The sequence below is a fragment of the Mirounga angustirostris genome, unplaced genomic scaffold (genome assembly GCF_029215605.1).
Source record: "Mirounga angustirostris isolate CCGP_5_RB_7025 unplaced genomic scaffold, mMirAng1.0.hap1 SCAF_7, whole genome shotgun sequence".
Taxonomy (NCBI): domain Eukaryota; kingdom Metazoa; phylum Chordata; class Mammalia; order Carnivora; family Phocidae; genus Mirounga; species Mirounga angustirostris.
Window position 1 is genome coordinate 34,206,321 of NW_026991715.1, and position 23,761 is coordinate 34,230,081.

Genomic DNA, 23,761 nt, shown 5'->3' on the forward strand with positions numbered 1-23,761 from the left:
TTTGGCTATTATGTATATGTTTCTATGAACATGGGTGTACAAATACCTGTTCAAGTCCCTGCTTTCAGTTCTTCTGGGTATGTACCTGGTAGTGAGATTGTGGGATCATATAGTAATACTATTTTTAATTTTTTGAGGAATTACCATACTGTTTTCCATAGCACCTATAGTATTTTACATTCCCACCAGAATTGCACAAGGGTTCCAATTGCCACACATTTTAGCCAATACTTGTTTTTTTTTTTTTTTTAAAGATTTTTATTTATTTATTTGAGACAGAGAGAATGAGAGACAGAGAGCATGAGAGGGAGGAGGGTCAGAGGGAGAAGCAGGCTCCCCGCTGAGCCGGGAGCCCGATGTGGGACTCGATCCCGGGACTCCAGGATCATGACCTGAGCCGAAGGCAGTCGCTTAACCAACTGAGCCACCCAGGCGCCCCTTCTTTTTGTTTTTGATAATAGCCATCCTAATGTGTGTGAAGTGGTATCTCATTGTGGTTTTAATTCGTATTTCCCTAATGATTAGTGATATTGAGCATCTTTTTATGTGCCTTTGACAATTTGTGTATCTTCTTTGGAGAAATGTCTGTTCAAATCCTATCCCCATTTTTAGCTGGGTTGCTTTTTCGTTGTTTAATTGTAGATGTTCTTTGGGTATTAATCCCTTATCACATATATAATTTGCACCTATTTTTTTTTCCCATTCCATAGGTTGCCTTTTTATTCTGTTGATAGTGTCCTTTCATTCCTCAAAGTTTTTAATTTTGATGAAGTCCAATTTACCTATTTTTTCTTTTGTTTGTACTTTTGGTGTCATATGCATGAAGTTGTTGCCAAATCCAGTGTCATGAAGCTTTTCTCCAATGTTTTCTTCTATGAATTTTATAGTTTTAGCTCTTAATTTAGGTCTTGGATCCATTTTGAGTTAATTTTTGTGTACAATGTAAGGTCAGTGTCCAGCTTCATTCTTTTGCATGTGGATATCATTTTTTCCAGCATGATTTATTGAAAAGACTATCATCTTCCAATTGATTGGTCTTGACATCCTTGTTGAAAATCACTGGGCACATATTGGGAGGGTTTATTTATGTAAAGATTTTATTTATTTATTTGACAGAAAGAGACACACTGTGAGAGGGAACACAAGTAGGGGGAGTGGGAGAGGGAGAGGCAGGCTTCCTGTGGAGCAGGGAGCCCAATGTGGGGCTTGATTCCAGGACCCTGGGATCATGACCTGAGCCGAAGGCAGACGCTTAATGACTGAGCCACCCAGGCGCCCCTGGAGGGTTTATTTCTGGCTTGTCTGTCCTGTTCCATTGGTCTGTATGTCTGTTTTATGCTGGTAACACTCTGTTTTGATTACTGTAACTTTTCTAGTAAGTTTGAAATCAGGCAGTGTTGGTCCTTCAGATTTGTTCTTTTTCAAGATTGTTCTGGTTATTTAGGGTCCCTTGAAATTCCACATGAATTTTAGGATGAATCTTTGTATTTCTGCCAAAATTGCCCTGGGTTTTTGGTAGGGATTGCAATGAATCTGTAGATCACTTTGCGTGAGAACAAGTTTTAATGCAAATCTCTCTTTTTTTTTTAAGATTTTATTTATTTATTTGACAGGCTAAGAGAGAGAGAGCAAGAGAGCACACAAGCAGGGGGAGCATCAGAGGGAGAGGGAGAAGCAGACTCGCCGCTGAGCAGGGAGCCCGATGTCAGGTTCGATCCCAGGACCTTGGGATCATGACCTGAGCCGAAGGCAGACGTTTAAGCGTCTGAGCCACCCGGGTGCCCCTGTTTTAATGCAAATCTTAATGTAATTGTTTTGGGGCACCTGGGTGACTCAGTTGGTTAAGTATCCAATTCTTGATTTCAATTTGAGGCATGATCTCAGGGTTGTGGGATCGAGCCCTGCTTTGGGTTCTTTGTTTGGCGTGGAGTCTGCTTGGGTTTCTCTCTTTCCCTCTGCCTCTGTCCCTCACCCCCTCTCAAAATAAATAAAATCTTTAAAGAAATCTTAATGTAATTGTTTTATCATATTAGATATTAACAAATCAAAAGGTTTGAGTTTGACAAAATAATAAAAATCATATATAATAGGAGAGGCTGTATGAGCATTCAGTAGTGTCTTCTCTAAAGGCATTGAACCCAGTTAACATAGGATAGTGTAAGATGAGATGTTTCTGAAATATAATCCTCATTTTTTCCTGATTCATTCTCATATTGACTAACTTGTGATTGATCACAATGCTTCATATATTGATTAAATGCTAGGAAGAATATGTTTTATCCTTTATATCACTAGTGGTGAGTTCAGTTTTAAAAACGTTATCTCAGTATGGTATTAAAGCTAGATAAATGAACCTTAGTATTTTCTTTCATGATGTATAATTGAAAATTTTTTCATGTAAGCATTTTATGAAATCTCAGAAAGTAAAGGTTTGACCTTGTCAGTTGATACGGACGCTTAACCGACTGAGCACCCAGGCGTCCCTGTCAGTTGATACCTTGAGTGGTACACTTTGGAAGGACTTTCAGCTCTTACCAGCTTCTAATTGATTTTTTTCTCTGTTTACTTATTCTGCTATATCTCTACATTTTTATTTTTGCGTTTTAAAAATTGTACAGTCCCTAAATTCAGTAACATAGGTGAAACAAATTATCATTATCAAAGAGCAATCCCAAAAGGGGCAATAGTCCAATTGTATTGGATACATTATCTTTCTTTGTTACTTTTTATTTTGATGTAATTTCAAACTTACTGGAAAGTTGCAAGAATAGTACAAGGAACTCCCCCCCATATCCTTTATCCAGACTCAACAATTGTGTTCATACTGTTGTATTCTCTCTCTCTCCATAAACAAATAAATGAATAATTTATTTTCTGAATAATTTGAAAATAGGTTGCATACATCATGCCTCTTTACCCTTAAATTCTTCAGTGTAAGTTCCCTAAACATTCTCTTACATAACCATAGTGCATTTATCAAAATAGGAAATGGAATAGATTTCCAAAGTATTTTTCAAATTCAAATTCCCAAAGTTTTATTTTTTATTTATTTATTTTTTAAAGATTTTATTTATTTGTCAGAGAGAGAGAGAGAGAGAGAGAGAGCCCAAGCAGAGGGAGCGGCAGGCAGAACAGGCAGAACAGGCAGAGGGAGAAGCAGGCTCCCCTCTAAGCAGGGAGCCCAATCTGGGACTCGATCCCAGGGTTCTGGGATCATGACCTGAGCCGAAGGCAGTCACTTAACCAACTGAGCTACCCAGGCATCCCTCAAATTCCCAAAGTTTTAAAAATTGAAATATAATCCACATATCATAGGTTCATTCTTTATATACAATTCAGTGGTTTTTAATATATTTACAAAGTTTTACAACTACCACCACTATCTTTTGAAAACATTTTCATCATCCCCCGCCCCCCCCAAACAAAACCTTACCCATAGCAGTGATTTTCTATCCATCCTCCTGCCCCCATCCTGCATTCCCTGATAATCACTAATATGCCTGTGTCTCTGGATTTGCCTAGTTTGGGCATTTCATATAAATGGAATCATATGACATGAGGTCTTTCGTACCTCACTTCTTTCACTTAGCATATTGTTGCCAAGGTTTCTACATGTTGTATCTTGTATCAGTACTCCATTGGAAAAATATTCTATTTTGTGGATTTACCACATTTTGTTCATGGGTTATTTCTACATTTTGGCCACTATAAATAAAGATGCTGTGAACATTTGTGTACAAGTTTTGCATGAACATTTCTTGTCAGTTCTCTTGGGTGTCTACCTAAGGAGTGTAATTGCTAGGCCCTATGATAACTAACTCCATGTTTGACTTTCTGAAGAACTGCCAAACTGTTTTCAATGCAACTGCACCATTTTACATTCCCATCAGCAAGGTATGGGGGTTCCAACTTCTCTACAACCTTGGTAACTTTTTTTTTTTTTCAATATAGCCATCCTAGTGGGTATGGAATGGTATCTCATTATGATTTTGATTTGCATTTCCTCAATAACTAATGAAGTTGAGCATCTTTTCATGTGCTTATTTTTATATATCTTTGGAGAAATGCCTATTCAGATCTTTTTCCCATTTCTTGATTGGGTGGTTTTCTTGTTGAATTGTGTTTTTTATGTATTCTGGGTACTAGTCCCATATCAGGTACATGATTTGCAAATATTTTCTCTCATTCTATTGATTGTCTTTTCACTCGATTATGTCCTTAACATTTTAAAATTTGGGGGAAGCTTAATTTTTATATTTAACCTATTTCTTTTGTTGCTTGTGCCTTTGGTGTCATGTCTAAGAAACTGTTGTGTAATCTGAGGTCATGAAGATTTATGCCTGCTTTCTTCTAAGAGTTTTGTCGTTTTAACTCTTACATTTATGTCTTAGATGCATTTTGAGGTAATTTTTATGTAAGGTGTGAGGTAGAGATCCCACCTCATTCTTTTGAATGTGAATAACCAATTGTCCCAACACCATTTGTTGAAAAGACTATTTTTTTTCTCCATTGAACTGTCTTGGCACCCTTGTCAAAAGTCGATTGACTGTAAATGTGAGGGTTTATTTCTGGAGGTTTTATTTCTGTTAAATTCAGTTTATCTAGATGTCTTATGCTCATTCCATACCATCTTGATTACTGTAGCTTTTTGCAGTAAGTTTTGAAATTGGGAAGTGTAAGTCCTTCAACTTTGTTCTTTTTCAAGATTGTTTTAGCTTTTCTAGGTTATTGGATATGTTCTCCTTCTCTTGATCGGGTCTTCAGAAGAGTTTAATAGGGAGTATTTAATATGCTGCAGAATTTGTGGTCACACAAATTAGTAATATTCTAACTCTCGAAATTTCTGCCCCTCTTATTATACACTCTTGTTGGACTAGGGGGATAACTCATGTGATTTAAACCTGTGTTTATCACGCTATGAGAAGAGCAAGTTGTCACAATATTAGTATTTGTTTTTTTTTTCATGTATCCTCTCCCTGACAAACTATGGGTATATGTTGAGAGGAGATAAAACTGAGGTGGGAGGAGATGGTTAGTTTCCATAGTTGTAGGATGAATGCATCTGATGTGGCCTACAGTCTGCATGAAGATTGTGGATGGAATTTCTTTTTTTTCAGGGTAATAGACAAATGAATAAGTGGAATAAAATATAAACCATAGTAATTAGAGTTTTTGCATTTGGTATCTTCTAACAACTACTTAAGAGGTGTGAATCCAATGTTTAAGTAACATACAATTTGCTTGACACTCAAGCTAGTGTTATCACCTATGTGATTAAATTGCAAAAACAAATCTTAGATGTCACTGCTCAAATGGTTGCAATTATATTAAATTATTAGTTATTTTCACTCTATGAACAGTGAGAGTCTGTACTATACTTTAGTACCTGTTTTACTTAGGATTTGATAAACAAAAGTTTGTTTTCTTTTAGTTTGAAGAGAGCATTAATTAAGGCTATACTTAAATCAGGTGCATGGATTTGATCTATTATTCCTCCCCCAACAAAATTTAGAATAATATGATAATACAGTATCAAAGGTACTTTTCTATTGTATATTATTATCTCCTTGTTGCTAATCTGTTACAATCATTCATTCATTCTCTAGAAAACAAAATCAGAGTTTAGTTTTGGGTAATACCTCTTCTTCATGAATTCACGTCATACAGAATAAAGTTATGTCTTTCAGAAATTAGAGTCCTTGGCAGTTTGTTTGATTCTGATAGGTATTGTAGAGTGGATTTGTTTATTTGACAATAATTTATATAGAGCCTACTATTTGATAAACTTTGTGCTAGGTTTTGGAATGACAAAGATGAAAAATTGTGGTCCCTGCCCTTAAAGATATCAGTCTTTTCACAAGCATGAACATTTCAGGGAGCTTCCTAAAACAAGATAAATTATTTATTCAAATTATATTTGTCCTTCCAAACTCCTCACATATTAACAAATTTTATTTGAGTGTGTTCAAGTCATTGTGTACTTTAATTGCATTACCTCTTTTAATATTTTCGTGGTCTTGTGACAATCCAAGATCCTAAACACAAATGTATGGATCATTGTCCTGTGTAAGTTGGATGATCATTATAAAGGTTGATGTTTGGATGTCTTACTTCAGGAGTTTGATGGGTTTTTTTTTTTTTTTTTTTTTCAAGATTTTATTTATTTATTTGAGAGAGAGAATGAGAGAGAGCACATGAGAGGGGGGAGGGTCAGAGGGAGAAGCAGACTCCCCGCCGAGCAGGGAGCCCGATGCGGGACTCGATCCCGGGACTCCAGGATCATGACCTGAGCCGAGGGCAGTCGCTTAACCAACTGAGCCACCCAGGCGCCCCAGTTTGATGGGTTTTAAGTGGCAAGTTTAAAGGGGCAGTGATTAAAAATGAAAGGATACAAAGTCCATCAGCATAAGCTTGTCTTGTGTTCATATTTAAGCAAAACCACATTATGTTCTGTAAACTTTCCAAGCATGTCCTGCTTCAGATCCTTTGGCATTTGCAGTTTGTTCTCTCAGGAGCATTCTCTTAAATATCCATGTGGCTTCCATCTCCTACTTTTAGCGGTCTGCCAAGATGCCTTCCAACTGCCTACTATATGTTTATTGTATAAACACCTCAGGGTCACCAGTTTTAATTCTGAACTCATCATTTCCCCCTCCACACCAATTTTTTTTTACTTCCACCTTTGTAAATTACATTGTCCTAAAGTTACTTACTGTAGTCAGAAACCTCACATCTCATATCTGCTATTTCTTCTCACCATACGCATCTAAGCAGGCATTAAGTCCTGTAGGTTCTTTCTTAACATCTTGTTTATTTGTCCCTTTCCCTGTTTCCTTAATGCTTCTGCCATAAATAAAACCATCATCTTTTACTGGCACTTATTTCAGTAATCCCTGGCTCTGTGTACCTTCAAGATTATACCCCTCTAATTCTTACTCTACCTTGCTATCAGAGTAGATTCTCTAATGTCAGTCCAGTCATATCACTCTTTTGACAAAAAGCCTTCTCATATCTTAGATAAAGGATAAAGCAGATTCCTTGATGTGGCGTACAAGGCTATTTAGGATCTGGTTTCTATTTTTTAAACTCTGTCCTTTTTTTTACCCTACTTTATTTGCTTTTTGTTTCTAGTCATGCCTAATTGCTGTAGTTCTCTGAACATATCAGGCTGTTAAAGGCCCTGGTTTAATTTGCTTCTGCTGCTTTGGCTTCTAGAATCATAATAATAGCTACTGTATGTTGAGTGCTTATTGTCCACTGGGTTAAGTACTTACTGTATATTCTCAAATAAACTTTACCAGTACCATATGAAGATTTTCATTTTAATCAAAAATCAAAATTGCAAAAACAGGGCACCTGGGTGGCTCAGTTGGTTAAGTGTCTGCCTTTGACTCAGGTCATGATTCTGGAGTCCTGGGATGGAGCCCCACATCCAGCTCTGTGCTCAGCAGGGAGTTTGCCTCTCCCTCTACCACTCACCCAGCTCGTGCTCTCTCTCTCTCTCTCACTTTCTCTCTCAAATAAATAATTTTTTTTTTAAATTGCAAAAACAGTTGGTCCCAAATTACAGATGAGGAAACTGAAGCTTAGAGACATTGTGTGACGTACACAAAGTCGTATATCTAGTAATGATGGAGTTGGGATTTTCCTTTATTTTATTTTATTTTATTTTTATTTTATTTTTTTTAAGATTTTATTTATTTATTTGAGAGAGAGAATGAGAGACAGAGGAGAGCACGAGAGGGGAGAGGGTCAGAGGGAGAAGCAGACCCCCTGCTGAGCAGGGAGCCCGATGCGGGACTCGATCCCGGGACTCCAGGATCATGACCTGAGCCGAAGGCAGTCGCTTAACCAACTGAGCCACCCAGGCGCCCCCCTTTATTTTATTTTTTAAAGATTTATTTATTTATTGGGGAGGGAAGGGGCAGAGGGAGAGGGAGAGAATCCCAAGCAGACTCCCTACTAAGCGTGGAGCCTGGGGTGGGGCCAGATCTCGTGACACCAAGATCATGACCTGAGCCAAAATCAAGAGTTGGATGCCTAACTGACTGAGCCACCCAAGTGCCCTGAGTTGGTATTTTAATTCAGGTATCTTGGACTCTGAAGCTCATGTTTGTAACTACCACTATACACTGCTGCTTCTGTCACTGATGTCCCCTCTTACCCATCCTGTTGGATACCTTCTTGTTCCAGAGTGTCCTTTAACTCATGTCCTTTATTACTACTTGAATTGGAATTGACTGTTACTTCTTCTGTGTTCTCATGTTGTCTGTATATAACTATTATAACATCTGTAATATTTTACTGCATTTATTGTCTATCTTAATTAGCAAGAGTCATGTCTTATTTATTTTTGTGCTTCCAGTATATAATAGAATGTTAGGCATATAGTAGGTGCCTAATAAACGTTGAGTGAATATATCTGTAGTGCTTAATATGCTCATGTTACTTGTTAGCCTAAAATGAGTATGATGGATGATTCTATATTATTTTTGTGGAGTGGGGAGTAAGAGTACAGGAAGGCAGGGTAAACTGGCCTTAATGATAGTAGTAGTGGTGATATTAATAAGAATAATAGCAACTAATATTTGTTGAGCAATTACCATGTGTTAAGTACTGTTGTGCAGTTTTAGATATAGTATCTAGCTTACTCATCAAAACCCTGTGATATGGTTACTGCTGTCCTTATTTTATAGCTGAGGTAAATGAGATTAAAGAGGTAAAACAAGTTAGCTAAGATCACACTATGAGAGATGAGCTAGTATTATAAGAGTCTTTGCTCTTAGTCATTATGCTTTCCTCTCCTTATTGGTATTAATTGGAGGTTTATGGGTTTTTGAGGCTCTTTTTAACTTATTAAAATCAAGTATTACTTTGGAGTGTCGAATGCTTATTTTCTATTTGGGATAATGAGTAGAAGCCAGGACTCCTTTACCCATTTATTATGATAGAGAAAATATAAAGTTTATCCTTTCAACATTAAGATTTTCTTGGCTTTGGGGGCGCCTGGGTGACTCAGTTGGTTAAGCGACTGCCTTCAGCTCAGGTCATGATCCTGGAGTCCCGGGATCGAGTCCCGCATCGGGCTCCCTGCTTGGCAGGGAGTCTGCTTCTCCCTCTGACCTCCCCCCTCTCATGCTCTCTCTCTCTCTCTCATTCTCGCTCTCAAATAAATAAATAAAATCTTTAAAAAAAAAAAAGATTTTCTTGGCTTTAATTGCCAGATACTTCATTCCTTGTGACTTTTCTAATGAGTATGTGAGCAGTCTTCTTTTTAAAAAACCTATTGTGGCGCAAATTTTGTTGTATATTTGTTGTAAGTTTACATTAGAAATAATGTAAATGTGGGTGCCAGAAATTACTAAATAAAAACATGATTTGTCTGTCTTTTTAAGAACTCTGTCAGAGAGTTGTTAGTGGGTTTGATAATCTTGATTACATTTAATTTTATTTAAAGAAGTTTTTTCCTGGGATGCTAGGTGGCTTAGTTGGTTAAGCATCTGCCTTTCCCTCAGGTCATGATCCCAGGGTCCTGGGATTGAGCCCCACGTCAGGCTCTCTGCTTAGCGGGGAGCCTGCTTCTCCCTGTCCCTGCTGCTCCCCCTGCTTGTACTCTCTCTCTGTCAAATAAATAAATAAAATCTTAAAAAAAAAAAAAAAAGGTTTTTCCTGACATTGCTACTGTTAAACTGAAGCATTACCGTACTTGTAGTTTTTCTGCTTACTTTGCTAGTATTTGTTTTAGTTATACTCCATTATTGAGAAGATTCACTTAATACAAAGAATATGAACTTTGGTGTCCAAAATATATGGCTTGAGATCCTGTATGATTATGGGATATTGGGCAAGTCACTTAACTTTTCTGAGTTTCAGTTACTTAAAATGAAAGTCAGTTAATCTACTTCATCCAGTAGTTAAGATGATTGAATGGGGGGCATGTGGGTGGCTCAGTTAAGCTTCCAACTCTTGGTTTCTGCTCAGGTCATGGTCTCAGGGTTGTGAGATTGAGCTCCTAATCGGGCTCTGCACTTAAGATTCTCTCTCTCTCCCTTTCCCTCTACCCCTCCCCTGCTCTCTCTCTAAAATAAATAAATAAATCTTTTTTTTAAAAAGATGATTGATTGGAATAATATATAGAAAATGCTGGCAGATATGAGGCATTTTATTAATGGTAGCCTATTTTTTTTTAATGAACTTAATTCATGGTAGCTATTTTTTTTTAAACAGTAGTTTTAATTTTTTTATTATTATTTTGTTAAGCAAATTCTTTGCCCAAGGTGGGGCCTGAACTCATGACCCTGAGATTAAGAGTCGCATGCTCTACCAACTCAGCCAGCCAGACACCCTAAGTAGCAATTACTTTTAAGAAGACCTTCCTTTCTCCCATCTTTAATTAGAAAAATAAAAATAGATTCTGTATTAAAACTGTACATTATAAATTAAGTTTTTGTAGTTGAGCAAAGTGAAGTTAATTTTCTCTAGCTTTAACTTAGAATTAGGAAAAGCACACTTGTTCTCTCTTGTACTGTGTGAAACTAATCAACTTCAGAAAGCCCAAGGTACCATTACTGTTTTTTGAGGATTGTGGGTCTGAAATTGGGAATACAATTTTCCTTTTAGAAAGAAGCTTGAAAAGTTTTTATGTTAAGGAATATAACCTTTTCATTCCAGTATTCCAAGATGTTTTTGCTGATTTTATTGGGTTTTACAGTATCAGCAAAACTCATTCCTAAATTTATCAGATTTGGTCCTAAATTGCAACTGTATTACTTTCTCGCTTTGAATGCATCTTGGGGCACTTTTGTTGTGATACTACTGTCAAAACTTTTGAATACTGTGTTTTTTGCAAAAAAGAATTGCTCTGTATGTCAGTAATTATCTCTTGGAACACTGATCCATACTTTTTGCTCTTCCAAGTAAAGATCAATAGTAAACCACCTGCATTCTAAAATGGTTTAAATGCTGATTCTGACTTAAAGTAGAGGACTTACTTTGAGTGGGAAAAGTAAGACATACTTACTGGTCTATCCAAATATAAACTGTACAAAAGAGAAGAGATATAGCAAATACATTTTAAAAAATGTTTCAGATGTTTACAATGTTTTATTTAGCTTTTCATTTTAAATTATCAAATCTGAATCTCTTTTCTTTTTAAAGAGAATTTTTTATAAATTTATTTATTTTTTAGTAATCTCTACACCCAACGTGGGGCTTGAACTCACAACCCCGAGATCAAGAGCTGCACACTCCCGACAGAGCCAGCCAGGCGCTCCTCAAATCTGAATCTCTTAAGGGAGCTTTATTTTTGAAAGTTTGTGAGAAGAGGTACTGTAAAACATTTACCCTTCTCATAGCTCCAGTTGGAATTCATGGAGTGATGATTAGTCTTAAAGGTTAGCAGACACACAATTTGTGTCTACTAATATTGTAGTCCCCAACTCAAAATACAAACTTATTTAACATGTTTAAAATAAAAGTTTCATAATTCATTGTTAGGTTAAAAGGTGTTCTATATAAAACAATGTACTTTCAACTTATATTTGAGAGGTTGGTAGTCTTTATTTGCTTGTTGCATGATATGACCAAGTGACTGGAGAATATATAAACAAGTATATATAATGTATATGTTTTATAATCAAATGTTCCTTTTTTACTAACTTATTTTCTCTAACTAGCAATTGCTATTTCCAGAAATATACCTTATAGAAGGTAGCAGTTGGTTATTGACAAATGTATAGGTGAGGTTTTATTGTTTTACTTTTTTAAGACTTAAAACATATTAGTATTGTTAATGTTTTAATTATAACACTGCTTACTTACACTTGATAGAAATGGTGTGCGGTTTTTGTTGTTGTTGTTGTTTTTTAGTGGAATTGAGTTTTGGCCAAAGCATAGGTTGGTTAATAAGTGATTTTTCTAACTAGATTTTGGCCAGGTGACTTTGTTTTTTTAAGGTGATAGTAGTTGAGTCTGTGGTTAATCTTCCTAGTAACTGTTGCCATCCAGTTGTTCATTTCTGAATTGTCAAATGGGATAAAAATAGGATAAAATGCTTATTCCCCTTTTCCACCCTGCCCCCCCCTTTGTTTAAATTCTAGTTGAAGCTACTATACTCATGTTTTTTTAAAGAAGGAAGGTGAGAAAAGACTTTTCAGAAGGAAGACATAAAGTGTTTTGCCTGTAGCATTTAGAAAAGATTACCTATAAAAGAAAAATAGTTTCTTGGGGCCAGATTCCCTCTCATCTTTTTGCTTCCACCTTTTGTTTTTGTACCTAATCAGGAGATAGAAAAAAAAATCTGCAATCTCAAAGACTTGAAATAAACTTTCTTGTCATTGGCAAAAACAGTACCCATACAGGTGGATGTTTTATGTTTGCTGCTCAGTGTAGCTGCTGGATCGAGAGTTATGTAATTATCATTGGGCAGTAGGGACATTTCTGTGATCCTTTAGCTTTATGTAAGACACTCGGGGGCTTCTCTATTCATTTATATGATAAAGACAAATTTAATTAGGTATAACATTATTTTGGACTTACCCATTTTCTAGATGTGTTTTTGGGGACTGTATCACCAAGCCTTTTATGTTAAATATACAGCATTGGTCTAATTTAGTATTTCCATGTCGCTATAAATGGTTTCCATGTTGGCTGGTTGAGGTAATGCTATTATAATCTGAATTACAAAAGTATGTATTTCAACAGGTTTACCAGGTAAGATATTTATGAACTGCCAAAAGCAACCCCCCAGATAGTCCCAAAGTAAGAGGCATAACTGGATATTTTGTCCTTTTATTGATTCCACATTGAGTCAGGCTTTTAAAATTTAGAGAGAGTAGGACAAAGGATATATTAGAGTTGAGTGCTTTTTGGCATATCTAATTGTATTCAAATCATCTGTGTGTATAGTTATGGATAATTACAACTCATTCTGGGAAACTTAAGTTTTTTCCCACAAGTGTTACAGATGTTTAAAATTTGATCCTTTTATTATTCATTTATTTATTTTTAAGTTTTATTTATTTAAGTAATCTCTGCATCCCATGTGGAGCTTAAACTCATGACCCTGAGATCAAGAGGTGCACATTCCTCTGACTGAGCCAGCCAGGTGCCCCTAAAATTTGATCTTTTGGGTCAGAACTTAAATATAAAATGCCTAAAACAACACTTGAAAATTGAAGTGATCATCACAAGAAAAAAAATTATAACTGTGAAGTGATGGATGTTAATTAAACTTTCTGTGGAGATCATTTCACAGTACATACATATATGAAATCATTATGTTGTACCCCTTAAGCTCATACAATGATGTATGTCAATTATATCTTAATGAAACTGGAAAAAATAAATAAAATGAAAAAAAAGGAATTCAAGTAAATTCTGATGAAAATGTAACATGTGAGATTCTCAGTGAATATCATTCTTCCAGTTTGAAAGGGCATAGAAGATAGACACTGTGGTGAGGGACAGGACAAAAGAGTTGTAATTACACAGAATTAATATCCTAAAAATTACATTTATATAGTGTTTTATTATTTTCCAATTATTTTACCTTATTTCATCATTTGAATAGCACTGTAAGATAGATGGGGCAGGTATTTTATTTATTGAGGAAGAAATGGAACATTGGAAAGGCAGAAAGTGACATGCCTAACGTCGTCACACATAGTGCCTCATGAAACTGATACTTCAACCTGATTCTGATCTGTAGCACAGTATTCTTTCCATTATGTCATGTTGCCTAACTGAAACTTGAATTTATATGCATTTTAAGAGGTAGGAGAATTAAACTGAATAAATTGTCTTATGAATTTTAATTTTTTTTAAAGATTTTTTATTTATTTATTTGACAGAGAGAGAGAGACAGCAAGAGAGGGAACACAAGCAGGGGGAGTGGGAGAGGGAGAAGCAGGCTTCCCGCTGAGCAGGGAGCCCGAGGTGGGGCTTGATTCCAGGACCCTGGGATCATGACCTGAGCCAAAGGAAGACACTTAATGACTGAGCCACCCAGGAGTGCCATGAATTTTAATTTTTAGAGAAGTTATAAGCCTTTTGAAGGCTAGGGACACATCTCTATTTTGTGTTTTTTTCCTAACTTGTTTCTTCCCAAGCACTTGGGAATGTGCTGTCTTGTGTATGTGATACTAATATTACTGACATCCAGGATAACATTGCTGCTGGTTCTCTCTCTCTTTCTAGTGGAGGTGACCAGGTAGGCCATGAGCAGTCTGTCACCTTTTGCATGGTCTTATTTAAATCTATCCCTAGTTGTTCTTTCTAGCCTAAAGCCGTAGTTGTACTCTAGGCTCTTCACTGTTTTTTAAAAATTTGAGATAAAATTTACATACCATAAAATTTAGCATTTTAAAGTGTACAATTCATTGGTTTTTAGTATATTTAGAAGATTGTACAGCATTCACTACTATCTGATTCCAGACATTTTCATCATTCCAGAAACTTTAGACCCATGAATAGCTACTCCCATCCCTCCCTCTGTGTTTCTCCACTTAACCACTAAGTTACTTTTTATCTCTATGAATTTCTATGCTAGACATTTCATATAAGTGGAATCATGCAATAATTGACTTCTTGTTTCTGGCTTCTTGCACTAAGCATAATATTTGCATGGTTCGTTTATGCTATGGCATGTGTCAGTACTTATTCCTTTTAATGGTATAATAATGTTCCACTATTTGGATATACCACATTTTGTTTATCCATTTACCAGTTGATGGACATTTGTGGGTTTTTTTTTTTCCTACTTTTTGTCCATTATGCATAATAGAGTTATGAACTTCTGTATACAAATTTTTGTATGGACATGTTTTAAATCCTTTTATGTACATAGAAGTGAAATTTCTGGGTCATATGTTTATTCTGTGTTTAATTTTTGGAGAACTGCAAAACTGTCCCACAGTGGCTGTGTCATTTATATTCCCACCAGCAGTATATGAAGGACCTTATATTTTTTGAGAGTGGACCACTCATCACTTTCCAAATGCATCTTCAAGCCCCTTTTTTATTTCATTCCCTTTGATTTCTATCCCCATGTCTAACTGTCTAGTGAAATTCTATGCATCCTTCAAAGCCTAACCCATATGCTGCTTCTTGTGCAAAGTCTTGGATTACTGGGGCTGGAAGCAAGTTCTCTCTCTTTAATGCATGTAGTTGTACCATTTATTTCTCTTTGAGGCCTTTTGTGATAGTCATGTTGCCTTTGACTAGTATCTTCTACCACATTTTTGTACTGTCAGGGCGCCTGGGTGGCTCAGTCCGTTAAGCGTCTGCCATCAGCTCAGGTCATGATCCCAGAGTCCTGGCATCGAGCCCCGAATCAGGCTCCCTGCTCAGCGGGAAGTCTGCTTCTCCCTCTCCCCCTGCCTCTCCCCACTGCTTGTGCGTACACTCTTTCTGTCGTGTTCTCTCTCTCAAATAAATAAATAAAATCTTAAAAAAAAAAAAAACAGGACTTCAGTAAATATTGGGAAAATGAGTAAGAGAGAATATAGAATCCTTAACTTGGATTTTTAAAACGTTACACAGTACAAATCTGTATTTGTCTCCAAAATATGTGTAATACCCGTTAGACCATTGCTTTTTATAAAATAGAAGTGTTAACTTTTTTAAAAGATTTTTTTATTTATTTGTCAGAGAGAGAGAACAAGCAGGGAGAGCTGCAGGCAGAGGGAGAGGGAGAAGCAGGCTCCCCGCTGAGCAGGGAGCCCGATGTGGGACTCAATCCCAGGACCCTGGGATCATGACCTGAGCCGAAGGTAGATGCTTAACTGACTGAGCCACCCAAGCTTCTAAATACTATCTGTAATAAAAAATTCAGAATTTGGCATGATGGTTTTATCTCTCCTCACAATTGGCAAGTATATATATTTGCAAATACCTAACAATTTCTTGGGCCTGTGAAATTTTTATTGTACAAGCAGTTATCTTTTCATTTAACAACTGATAGGATACATTTATCTACTGGCATGGATCTAGAATGGCATCTTTGTCTGTAATTACATATTAAAAAAGCTGTATTGCAGGGTGTCTCAGTCGGTTAAACATCTGTCTTAGGCTCAGGTCATGATCCCAGAGTCCTGGGATCGAGCCCCACATTGAGCTCCCTGCTCGGTGGTGAGCCTGCTTCTCCCTCTTCCCCTGCTTGTGCTCTCTCTCTCTCTCTCTTTCAAATAAATAAATAAAATCTTAAAAAAAAAAAAGCTGTATTGCAGCATAGTAATGTGGTTCAGTGTTATTAGATGTGAAGTTAAAGGGGTATTTTCTAAAATTTTATCACTAGGTGATAAAATGTATCCAAATCATTGTAACTTTACAGTCTTTCTTAGGATTTTTATTTGGTGGCCATTATGAAACTGATGACAAACTACCAAATATGCCAAATAATGTAGTCTGAATACTCTGGCTCCCTGAAGTAGCATTGCCTAGTAGTTAAGAGCATAGACTATATAGCTATGTGGCGGGATTTGAAACCTGTCTGTGTCATTTATTAACTGTGTGAGCTTGGAGAAGTACTTAACCTTTATGTTTCTTTTTTTCTATCTGTCTACAAATAAGTTAACCTCCCTGGTTATATGTATTTACATATTGTAGACCTAGCTAGGTACATAAATATATACTCATGATTATATACATGATAGTCATGTTCATGTTTATATACATATATATATACTTTTAGCAAAATAAAGATCATACTGTTTTGAATCTTGTGATTTTCACTTCACTTTATGAATATTTTCTCATGTCACCAAATTTGCTTCAGAAACATTGTTTTTAATGACTGCATGGTAGTCCATCCTGTGAATGGACAGAATGTGTTTACCAAATTACCAATTGTAGTTTTTTTCCTCTGATTTTTGGAATTTGAGTTAATGTGCAGTGACCATCCTTGATTATTTTTGTCTTGCTTTCAGATGCTTTTTAAAGGATAGATTCCTTAAAATGAAATTACACAATCAAAGGGCATGAGCCTTTTAAAGCATTTTGATACACATTTCCAAATTACTTCCCAGAAAGATAGTACATATTTTATTTAAGAAAATTCATTTAGAATTAAAATTAGATTTGAATTTAGAGGGTTACATGTTTATTTTCATAAGTTGCTTTTGCTTATACCTAATTCATTCATTTCAACAAATACGGATTCAGTACCTAATGTACATGAGATATTCTTAGGCCCAGGGGACAGAGCAGTGAACAAACAGGTATGGTTCCTAACTTCATGGAGCTTTCTTGTCTATAGGGCTCCAGATATTTGATAGTGTATTAAATCTTATTTTCTTTTAAGAATCAGAATTTAATAAATTGATTAAAAGAGAGGAAAAAGTGAGCCTTAATGACCTATCCATGCTATCTAGTCTTTTTACTATCTAGTCCTGTTTACATCTTCCCAGGGACTATAGTCATGTACTTATTTCATTAAAAACAACAACAAAAACAAAAGCTGCTTTTCAAGCTCTGTGCTAGGCACAAAATGTACAATGTTCTTCAGGAAACTTGAATCTGGTGTGTCTGAGTTATACTGTAGTCATGTCTGAAGATAAGCAGGTAGGAGTCTCCCTCAAAGTCCCTTCCCACAGCCCCATGTTTCTACAGTAATTTATCTGCTTATACTTAAATTTCAAGCCAGAAATCATATTATCTTAAATTGCAGTTATTCTAACAATATTGAGATCAGTTTCATGGATATTGCATTTTTAATTCATAAACAGGTCGAATCATTTATTTTGGATCAAGAAGATCTGGATAACCCAGTACTTAAAACAACATCAGAGATATTCTTATCAAGTACTGCAGAAGGAGCAGACTTACGTACTGTGGATCCAGAGACACAGGCACGATTAGAAGCATTGCTGGAAGCAGCAGGTAATTTATTTTTTGTTTTCTTATTTTCATCTCTTTAAAAGTCAAGATCTCGGGCGCCTGGGTGGCTCAGTTGGTTAAGCAACTGCCTTCGGCTCAGGTCATGATCCTGGAGTCCCGGGATCGAGTCCCGCATCGGGCTACCTGCTCAGCGGGGAGTCTGCTTCTCCCTCTCCTGCTCCCCCCTCTTGTGCTCTTTCTCTCTCTCACTCTCTCTCTCAAATAAATAAATAAAATCTTTAAAAAAAAAAATAAATAAAAGTCAAGATCTCTACACAAAGCTGTATAAGATCACCCCAAAATTATGTGACATTATATGAAATTTGAACTCTTAAGATGTATTATATTTTTTATTTCCTAAAGAAAATGTTCACATTTTATATTTTAAAAATTTTTAGTTGAACATTTTTTTTTTAATTTTGTTTTATTATGTTAGTCACCATACAGTACATCATTGGTTTTTGATGTAGTGATCCACGCTTCATTGTTTTCGTATAACACCCAGTGCTCCATGTAGTACGTGCCCTCCTTAATACCCATCACTGGGCTAACCCATCCCCCCACCCAGTTGAACGTTTTCAGTGGATGATTCTAGGGCTCAACACTGTTTTTAAGGTCTAAGATAATCAGCTAGTTAATAAGGAAAACTTACCTATTACCAATTACATTATAAATGTGGGAGATAAATTTGGTTCATCAAATTATGAATCTTTGATCTTAACTGATTTAGGGTATTCTGCATGTGATTATTTACTTATTCACTTTCATCTAGGGGTAACTTAATAATAAATTGCTATTTTTTTCTTAGAAGACAGTTAAATAAAAATTGAACACAAAATTAGACTGAAATATACCAATCAACTTCTCATTCTATGGTAGCATAAGAGAAAAATCTGTGATAAGCATGCTTTCTAAATAATATATACTCATTACTGTTTTATATTGTACAACCTGCATATTATTTCCTGTACCAAGTTTCCACTCCACTATAATGAAAGCCTTTTATCAGCTAAAATTGTTTTAAGAAGGAAGTTAACTTTTTCTAATCTTTGTATATTGCTTTTCTTTTTTTCTGTATATTGCTTTTGAGATATGTTCACTTTGTATGACACTCCTTTTAGTTACTTATCTAGCATAAATATATGTGCATATTAAATACACATAAGAATTTATTTAAAAATTTTTAAAGATTTATTTATTTGTTTGAGAGAGAGCACAAGCAGGGGGAGGGGCAGAGAGAGAGGGAGAAGCAGACACCCGCTGAGCAGGGAGCCCTGCTCAGGGCTGGATCCCAGGACCACATGATCATGACCTGAGCCAAAGGCAGCTGCTTAACTGACTGGGCCACCCAGGTACCCTACATGTAAGAATTTAATCTAGAAGAATGTGTAGGTTATTTTGGGGGCGCCTGGGTGGCTCAGTCGGTTGGGCGACTGCCTTCGGCTCAGGTCATGATCCTGGAGACCCGGGATCGAGTCCCACATTTGGCTCCCTGCTCGGCGGGGAGTCTGCTTCTCCCTCTGACCCTCCCCCCTCTCATGCTCTCTCTCTCATTCTCTCTCTCTCTCAAATAAATAAAATCTTTAAAAAAAAAAAAAAAAGAATGTGTAGGTTATTTTTGAAAATAGTGCCCAAAAAATAAAAACTAAAGTAGTGCCTAAAAGCTTGTTAGAGTGCCATATACATACCTTACCCATGTTAAAACCATTAAAATGCAGAAAATTCAAAATAAAAAGTTTTGGGTTTTTTTTTTAAGATTTTATTTATTTGTTTGAGAGAGTGAGAGAGAGTGCATGAATGGGGACAGGCAGAAGGAGAGGGAGAAAGAATCTGAGCCCGATGTGAGGCTCAGTCCCACGACTTGTAAAATTATGACCTGAGCCAAAACCAAGAGTTGGACGTTCAACCAACTGAGCCACCCAGGTGCCCCATAGAAAGGTTTTAAAAGTATAGAAAATTTCAAGAGGCCTGGGTGGCTCAGTCAGTTAAGCATCTGCCTTTGCTCAGGTCCTGATCTTGGGGTCCTGGGATTGAGTCCTGCATCGGGCTCCCTGCTCAGCGGGGAGCCTGCTTCTCCTTTTGCCTGCCACTCCCCCTGCTGTGCTCTCTCTCTGACAAATAAATAAATAAAATCTTTAAAAAAGTATAGAAAATTCCATTTGGTTTCTGAGTACTTTTTTTAATTTTTAATTTTTTTAAATGTTTATTTATTTAAGTACTTTTTACACCCAGTGTGGGGCTCCAACTCAAAATATGGAGATCAAGAGTCACATGCTCTTCTGACTGAGCCAGCTGGGTGTCCCCAGTTTCTGAGTACTTTAATAAATATGATATTAAAGAATGGTGTTCAGAAAAATCACAGCAGCCTTTTAGCACATTTCATATTGACTGAAGAAAAACAGTATTACGTTTCACCAAATAATGACTAGGACAAATAAGAGCTAAAATAAATTGAGCGTTTTTATATTATTCTTGGAAAGACATAGATGTTATATTAAGAATGAGCTTACTTGATATCATTTTGTTATTTCTTTAACTTTGTCCAGTTATAGAAAAATATAGGTATAGTTTGTAGCAGATTGACTTTTAGTCTACTTACTGTGTCTTTTTGGAACTGATAGTAACTTAAAATTAAACACAACAAAATAAGACTCTTTAACGCAGAACTAGTAATTTTTTTAAGAAAGGTATAAAGATCACATTAGTAATAACACTGAATGTCCCTCCCTTAGAGTCTGGATTTCTAGTGTGTCCCCTACTTGTGATACAGGGATATACTGTATAAGATTCCTGAACTGGCAGTGCCATGATCACCCTCTAATTTTGGGTTCTTTGTTTGTTTTGCTTTGTTTTGTTTTTGTTTTGTTTTGGAACCTTAAATTATTTTGCTTAGAGCAGAGAGAAATGTGTAGAAAAGACATCTCTCTTCTCTGGGTCTTCTCTGCTTTCCTTTTCTTCCCCAGATCAAGTTTTGTTTACTGGTGGTAGTACATTTTTACTCTCTGGTTTAGGCTTGTGCTTCACACATGTAAGTATTACTCCTTAATCCCTAATTAAGGGTTTTAAACTCATTTTTCTTTTTTTCTGGGCACCTCATGATTCTCATTCAGGGCTGTTTTCTGGTACATTAAGCATTTTTCTTTCCCTGTTTTCCTTTTGTTCTTAGTAAGTTGGGATAAGTAGCAAGATACCTTAGAATTGTTTGTTTTTCATACCTATATTGATAAACAATAAACCTTAAAAATAATGATTATCTGCCTTCCAGGAGGTGTGAAAAACTATTGAATTTTTCAATTTTGACAATTTAAACTCCATACATGGTTGGATAGAATGTTCTGTCTAAAGAAATTGTCAGATTATTTTAAGATTTATTTATTTCAGAGAGAGAGAGAGATGGATAGAGGAGAGAGCATGAGTTGGGGGAGGAGCAGAGGGAGAGATTGTCAAGCAGACTCCCCGCTGAACACAGAGCCCGATGTCAGGGCTTGATTTCACAATCCATGAGATCATGACCTGAGCTGAAATCACCAGTTGGTTGCTTAACCAACTGAGCCACCCAGAGCCCCAGTCAGATGTATTTTAAATGATGTGGTCCTTTCGTTTTTTTGTTTTTTTGTTTTTTTAAGATTTTATTTATTTATTTGACAGAGAGAGAGAGCACAAGTAGGCAGAGGGGCAGGCAGAGGGAGAGGGAGAAGCAGGCCCCCCGCTGAGCAGGGAGCCAAATGTGGGACTTGATCCCAGGACCCTGGGATCACGACCTGAGCCAAAGGCAAATGCTTAACCAACTGGGCCACCCAGGCCCCCTGACGTGGTCCTTTCTAAGACCTGTGCAAGTTGACTGTTGGTTGAATATTTTCTTTTTGTGCTTCAGTATTTTCATTTGCTTTTTGGACTTTTTACTGAGGAATTTTAGATTCTTTGTTTTTTTTTTTAAAGTAATCTCTATACCCATGGGTGTAGAGGGGCTCGAACTCATGACCTTGAGATCCAGAGTCACACGCTCTTCCAACTGAGCCAGCTAGGTGCCCCTAGACTCTGTGTTTTTAATTATAAGAACATATTAGGGATTACTAGGCTTCTTAAGGAAGATAGAATTCTTGACACTATTTTAACTGAAAAAAGGAATTTGAAAAAAATTTTTCTTTAAAGTTCTTTGATATTCTTAGAGAAAATTAAGAACTAAAATTATTTCAGGGGTGCCTCACTGGCTCAGTTACAAGAACGTGTGACTCTTGATTTCAGGATTGTGAGTTTCAGCTCCATGTTGGGTGTAGAGATATTTAAGTAAGTAAACTTTAGAAAAAAAATTAAAGCTATTTAAAGAAGAATTTTAAAATTATTTTCTTTTTTAAAGATTTTATTTATTCATTCGAGACACAGAGATGCGGAGAGAGAGAGAGCACGAGCAGGGGGAGAGGCAGAGGGAGAAGCAGGCTCCCCGCTGAGCCAGGAGCCAGACGTGGGGCTCTATCCCAGGACCTGGGGATCAGGACCCGAGCCGAAGGCAGATGCTTAACCATCTGAGCCACCCAGGCGCCCCAAAATTACTTTCTAAATTATAAATGTAATACAATTAGAAATAGGTAAAGCAATATAAAATGTATTAAGTAGATAATAAAACCTTCCCACTGTTAAAGTTTACATATACTTCCAGACTTGTTCCTTTGTAGCTTTATAAATACATGTATATGTTTAAATATACATAATTTTTAAAATAATGAAGTAAGGTCCTATTACACATAATATAACTTCCTTTTTTTTTTACTTTATTATGAGCATCCTTCTATAATACGGTATGTCTATCTTTCTCCTTCATTTATTTATTTATTTATTTTAATTTATTTTTTTAGAGTGGGGGAGGCAGGGGGCACAGGGAGAGGAAGAGAAAGAATCTCAGGCAGGCTCCATACCCAGCACAGAGCCCAGCATGGGGACCTGTAGTTCACGACCCAAGCCAAAACCAAGAGTTGGACACTTAACCGACTGAGCCACCCAAGCAGCCCTATCTTTCTCCTTCTTTTAAAGGATAATATTCTCTTACTTAGATGTACCATAATTTATTTTACCAGTTCCTTATTGAGAGATATTTAGATTATTTCCTATTTTCCAATATCACAAATAATGCTGTAGTTTATATTCATTGTAGCTTTTCTTATTTGTGCAAGTATCTTTATAGGACAAATTATTAGAAAGTGGTATCACTGTGTCAAAGGATGTTTACATATAAAATTTTGATAACTTGTCAAATTTGCCCTGACCCTGCCAACTTTGTACCAGTATACATTCCTATCAGCAGTTTCAGAAGGCCTTACTCTTCAGTTTTTTTGTCAGTTTCATAGTTTGTGTTCCTTTAATATCAGTAAGTTGCATCATACTCTTTATAAATGATAATAAATTTATTGGGTATTGATTATTTTCAGTTTTTATTTTGCCTTAATTTTATGTTGTGCCTAATTATATAGAAATTTTTACTGAAATTAGAAATGTTTCATATCACATGTATTAATCTTTTGTTCTGTGGCTTTTGGAATTTGTCTCACGCTTAGGAAAGTCTCCCCTAGGGGCGCTCGGGTGGCCCAGTCAGTTAGGCGGCTGCCTTCAGCTCAGGTTATGATCCCAGGGTCCTGGGGTCGAGCCCTGCCTCAGCCTCCCTGCTCAGCGGGGGAGCCTGCTTCTCCCCCTCCCTCTGCCTGCTGCTCTGCCTATCTGTGCTCTCTCTCTCTGTCTCTGTCAAATACATAAAATAAAAAATCTTAAAAGAAAAGTGTCCCCTAGAGAAAAACACTACATAGTATAATAGTACTTTTCAGGGTTTTGTTTTTTGTTTTTACATTTAAATCTTCAGCCTACCTGTATATTTTTGTGAATGCTGTGAATTAGAGAT

General features: G+C 36.4%; 1 protein-coding gene across 6 annotated transcripts in view; it reads left to right on the plus strand.

The window, feature by feature from the left end:
* Nucleotides 1–23,761, plus strand: part of ANKHD1 (ankyrin repeat and KH domain containing 1) — a 126,212-nt gene that overhangs the window by 8,599 nt on the left and 93,852 nt on the right. For all 6 annotated transcript variants that reach the window (XM_064595991.1, XM_045893723.3, XM_064595992.1 and 3 more), the window contains exon 2: nt 17,724–17,877. In XM_064595991.1, the coding sequence (XP_064452061.1) occupies nt 17,724–17,877 (154 nt within the window). The remainder of the gene's footprint in view (nt 1–17,723; nt 17,878–23,761) is intronic.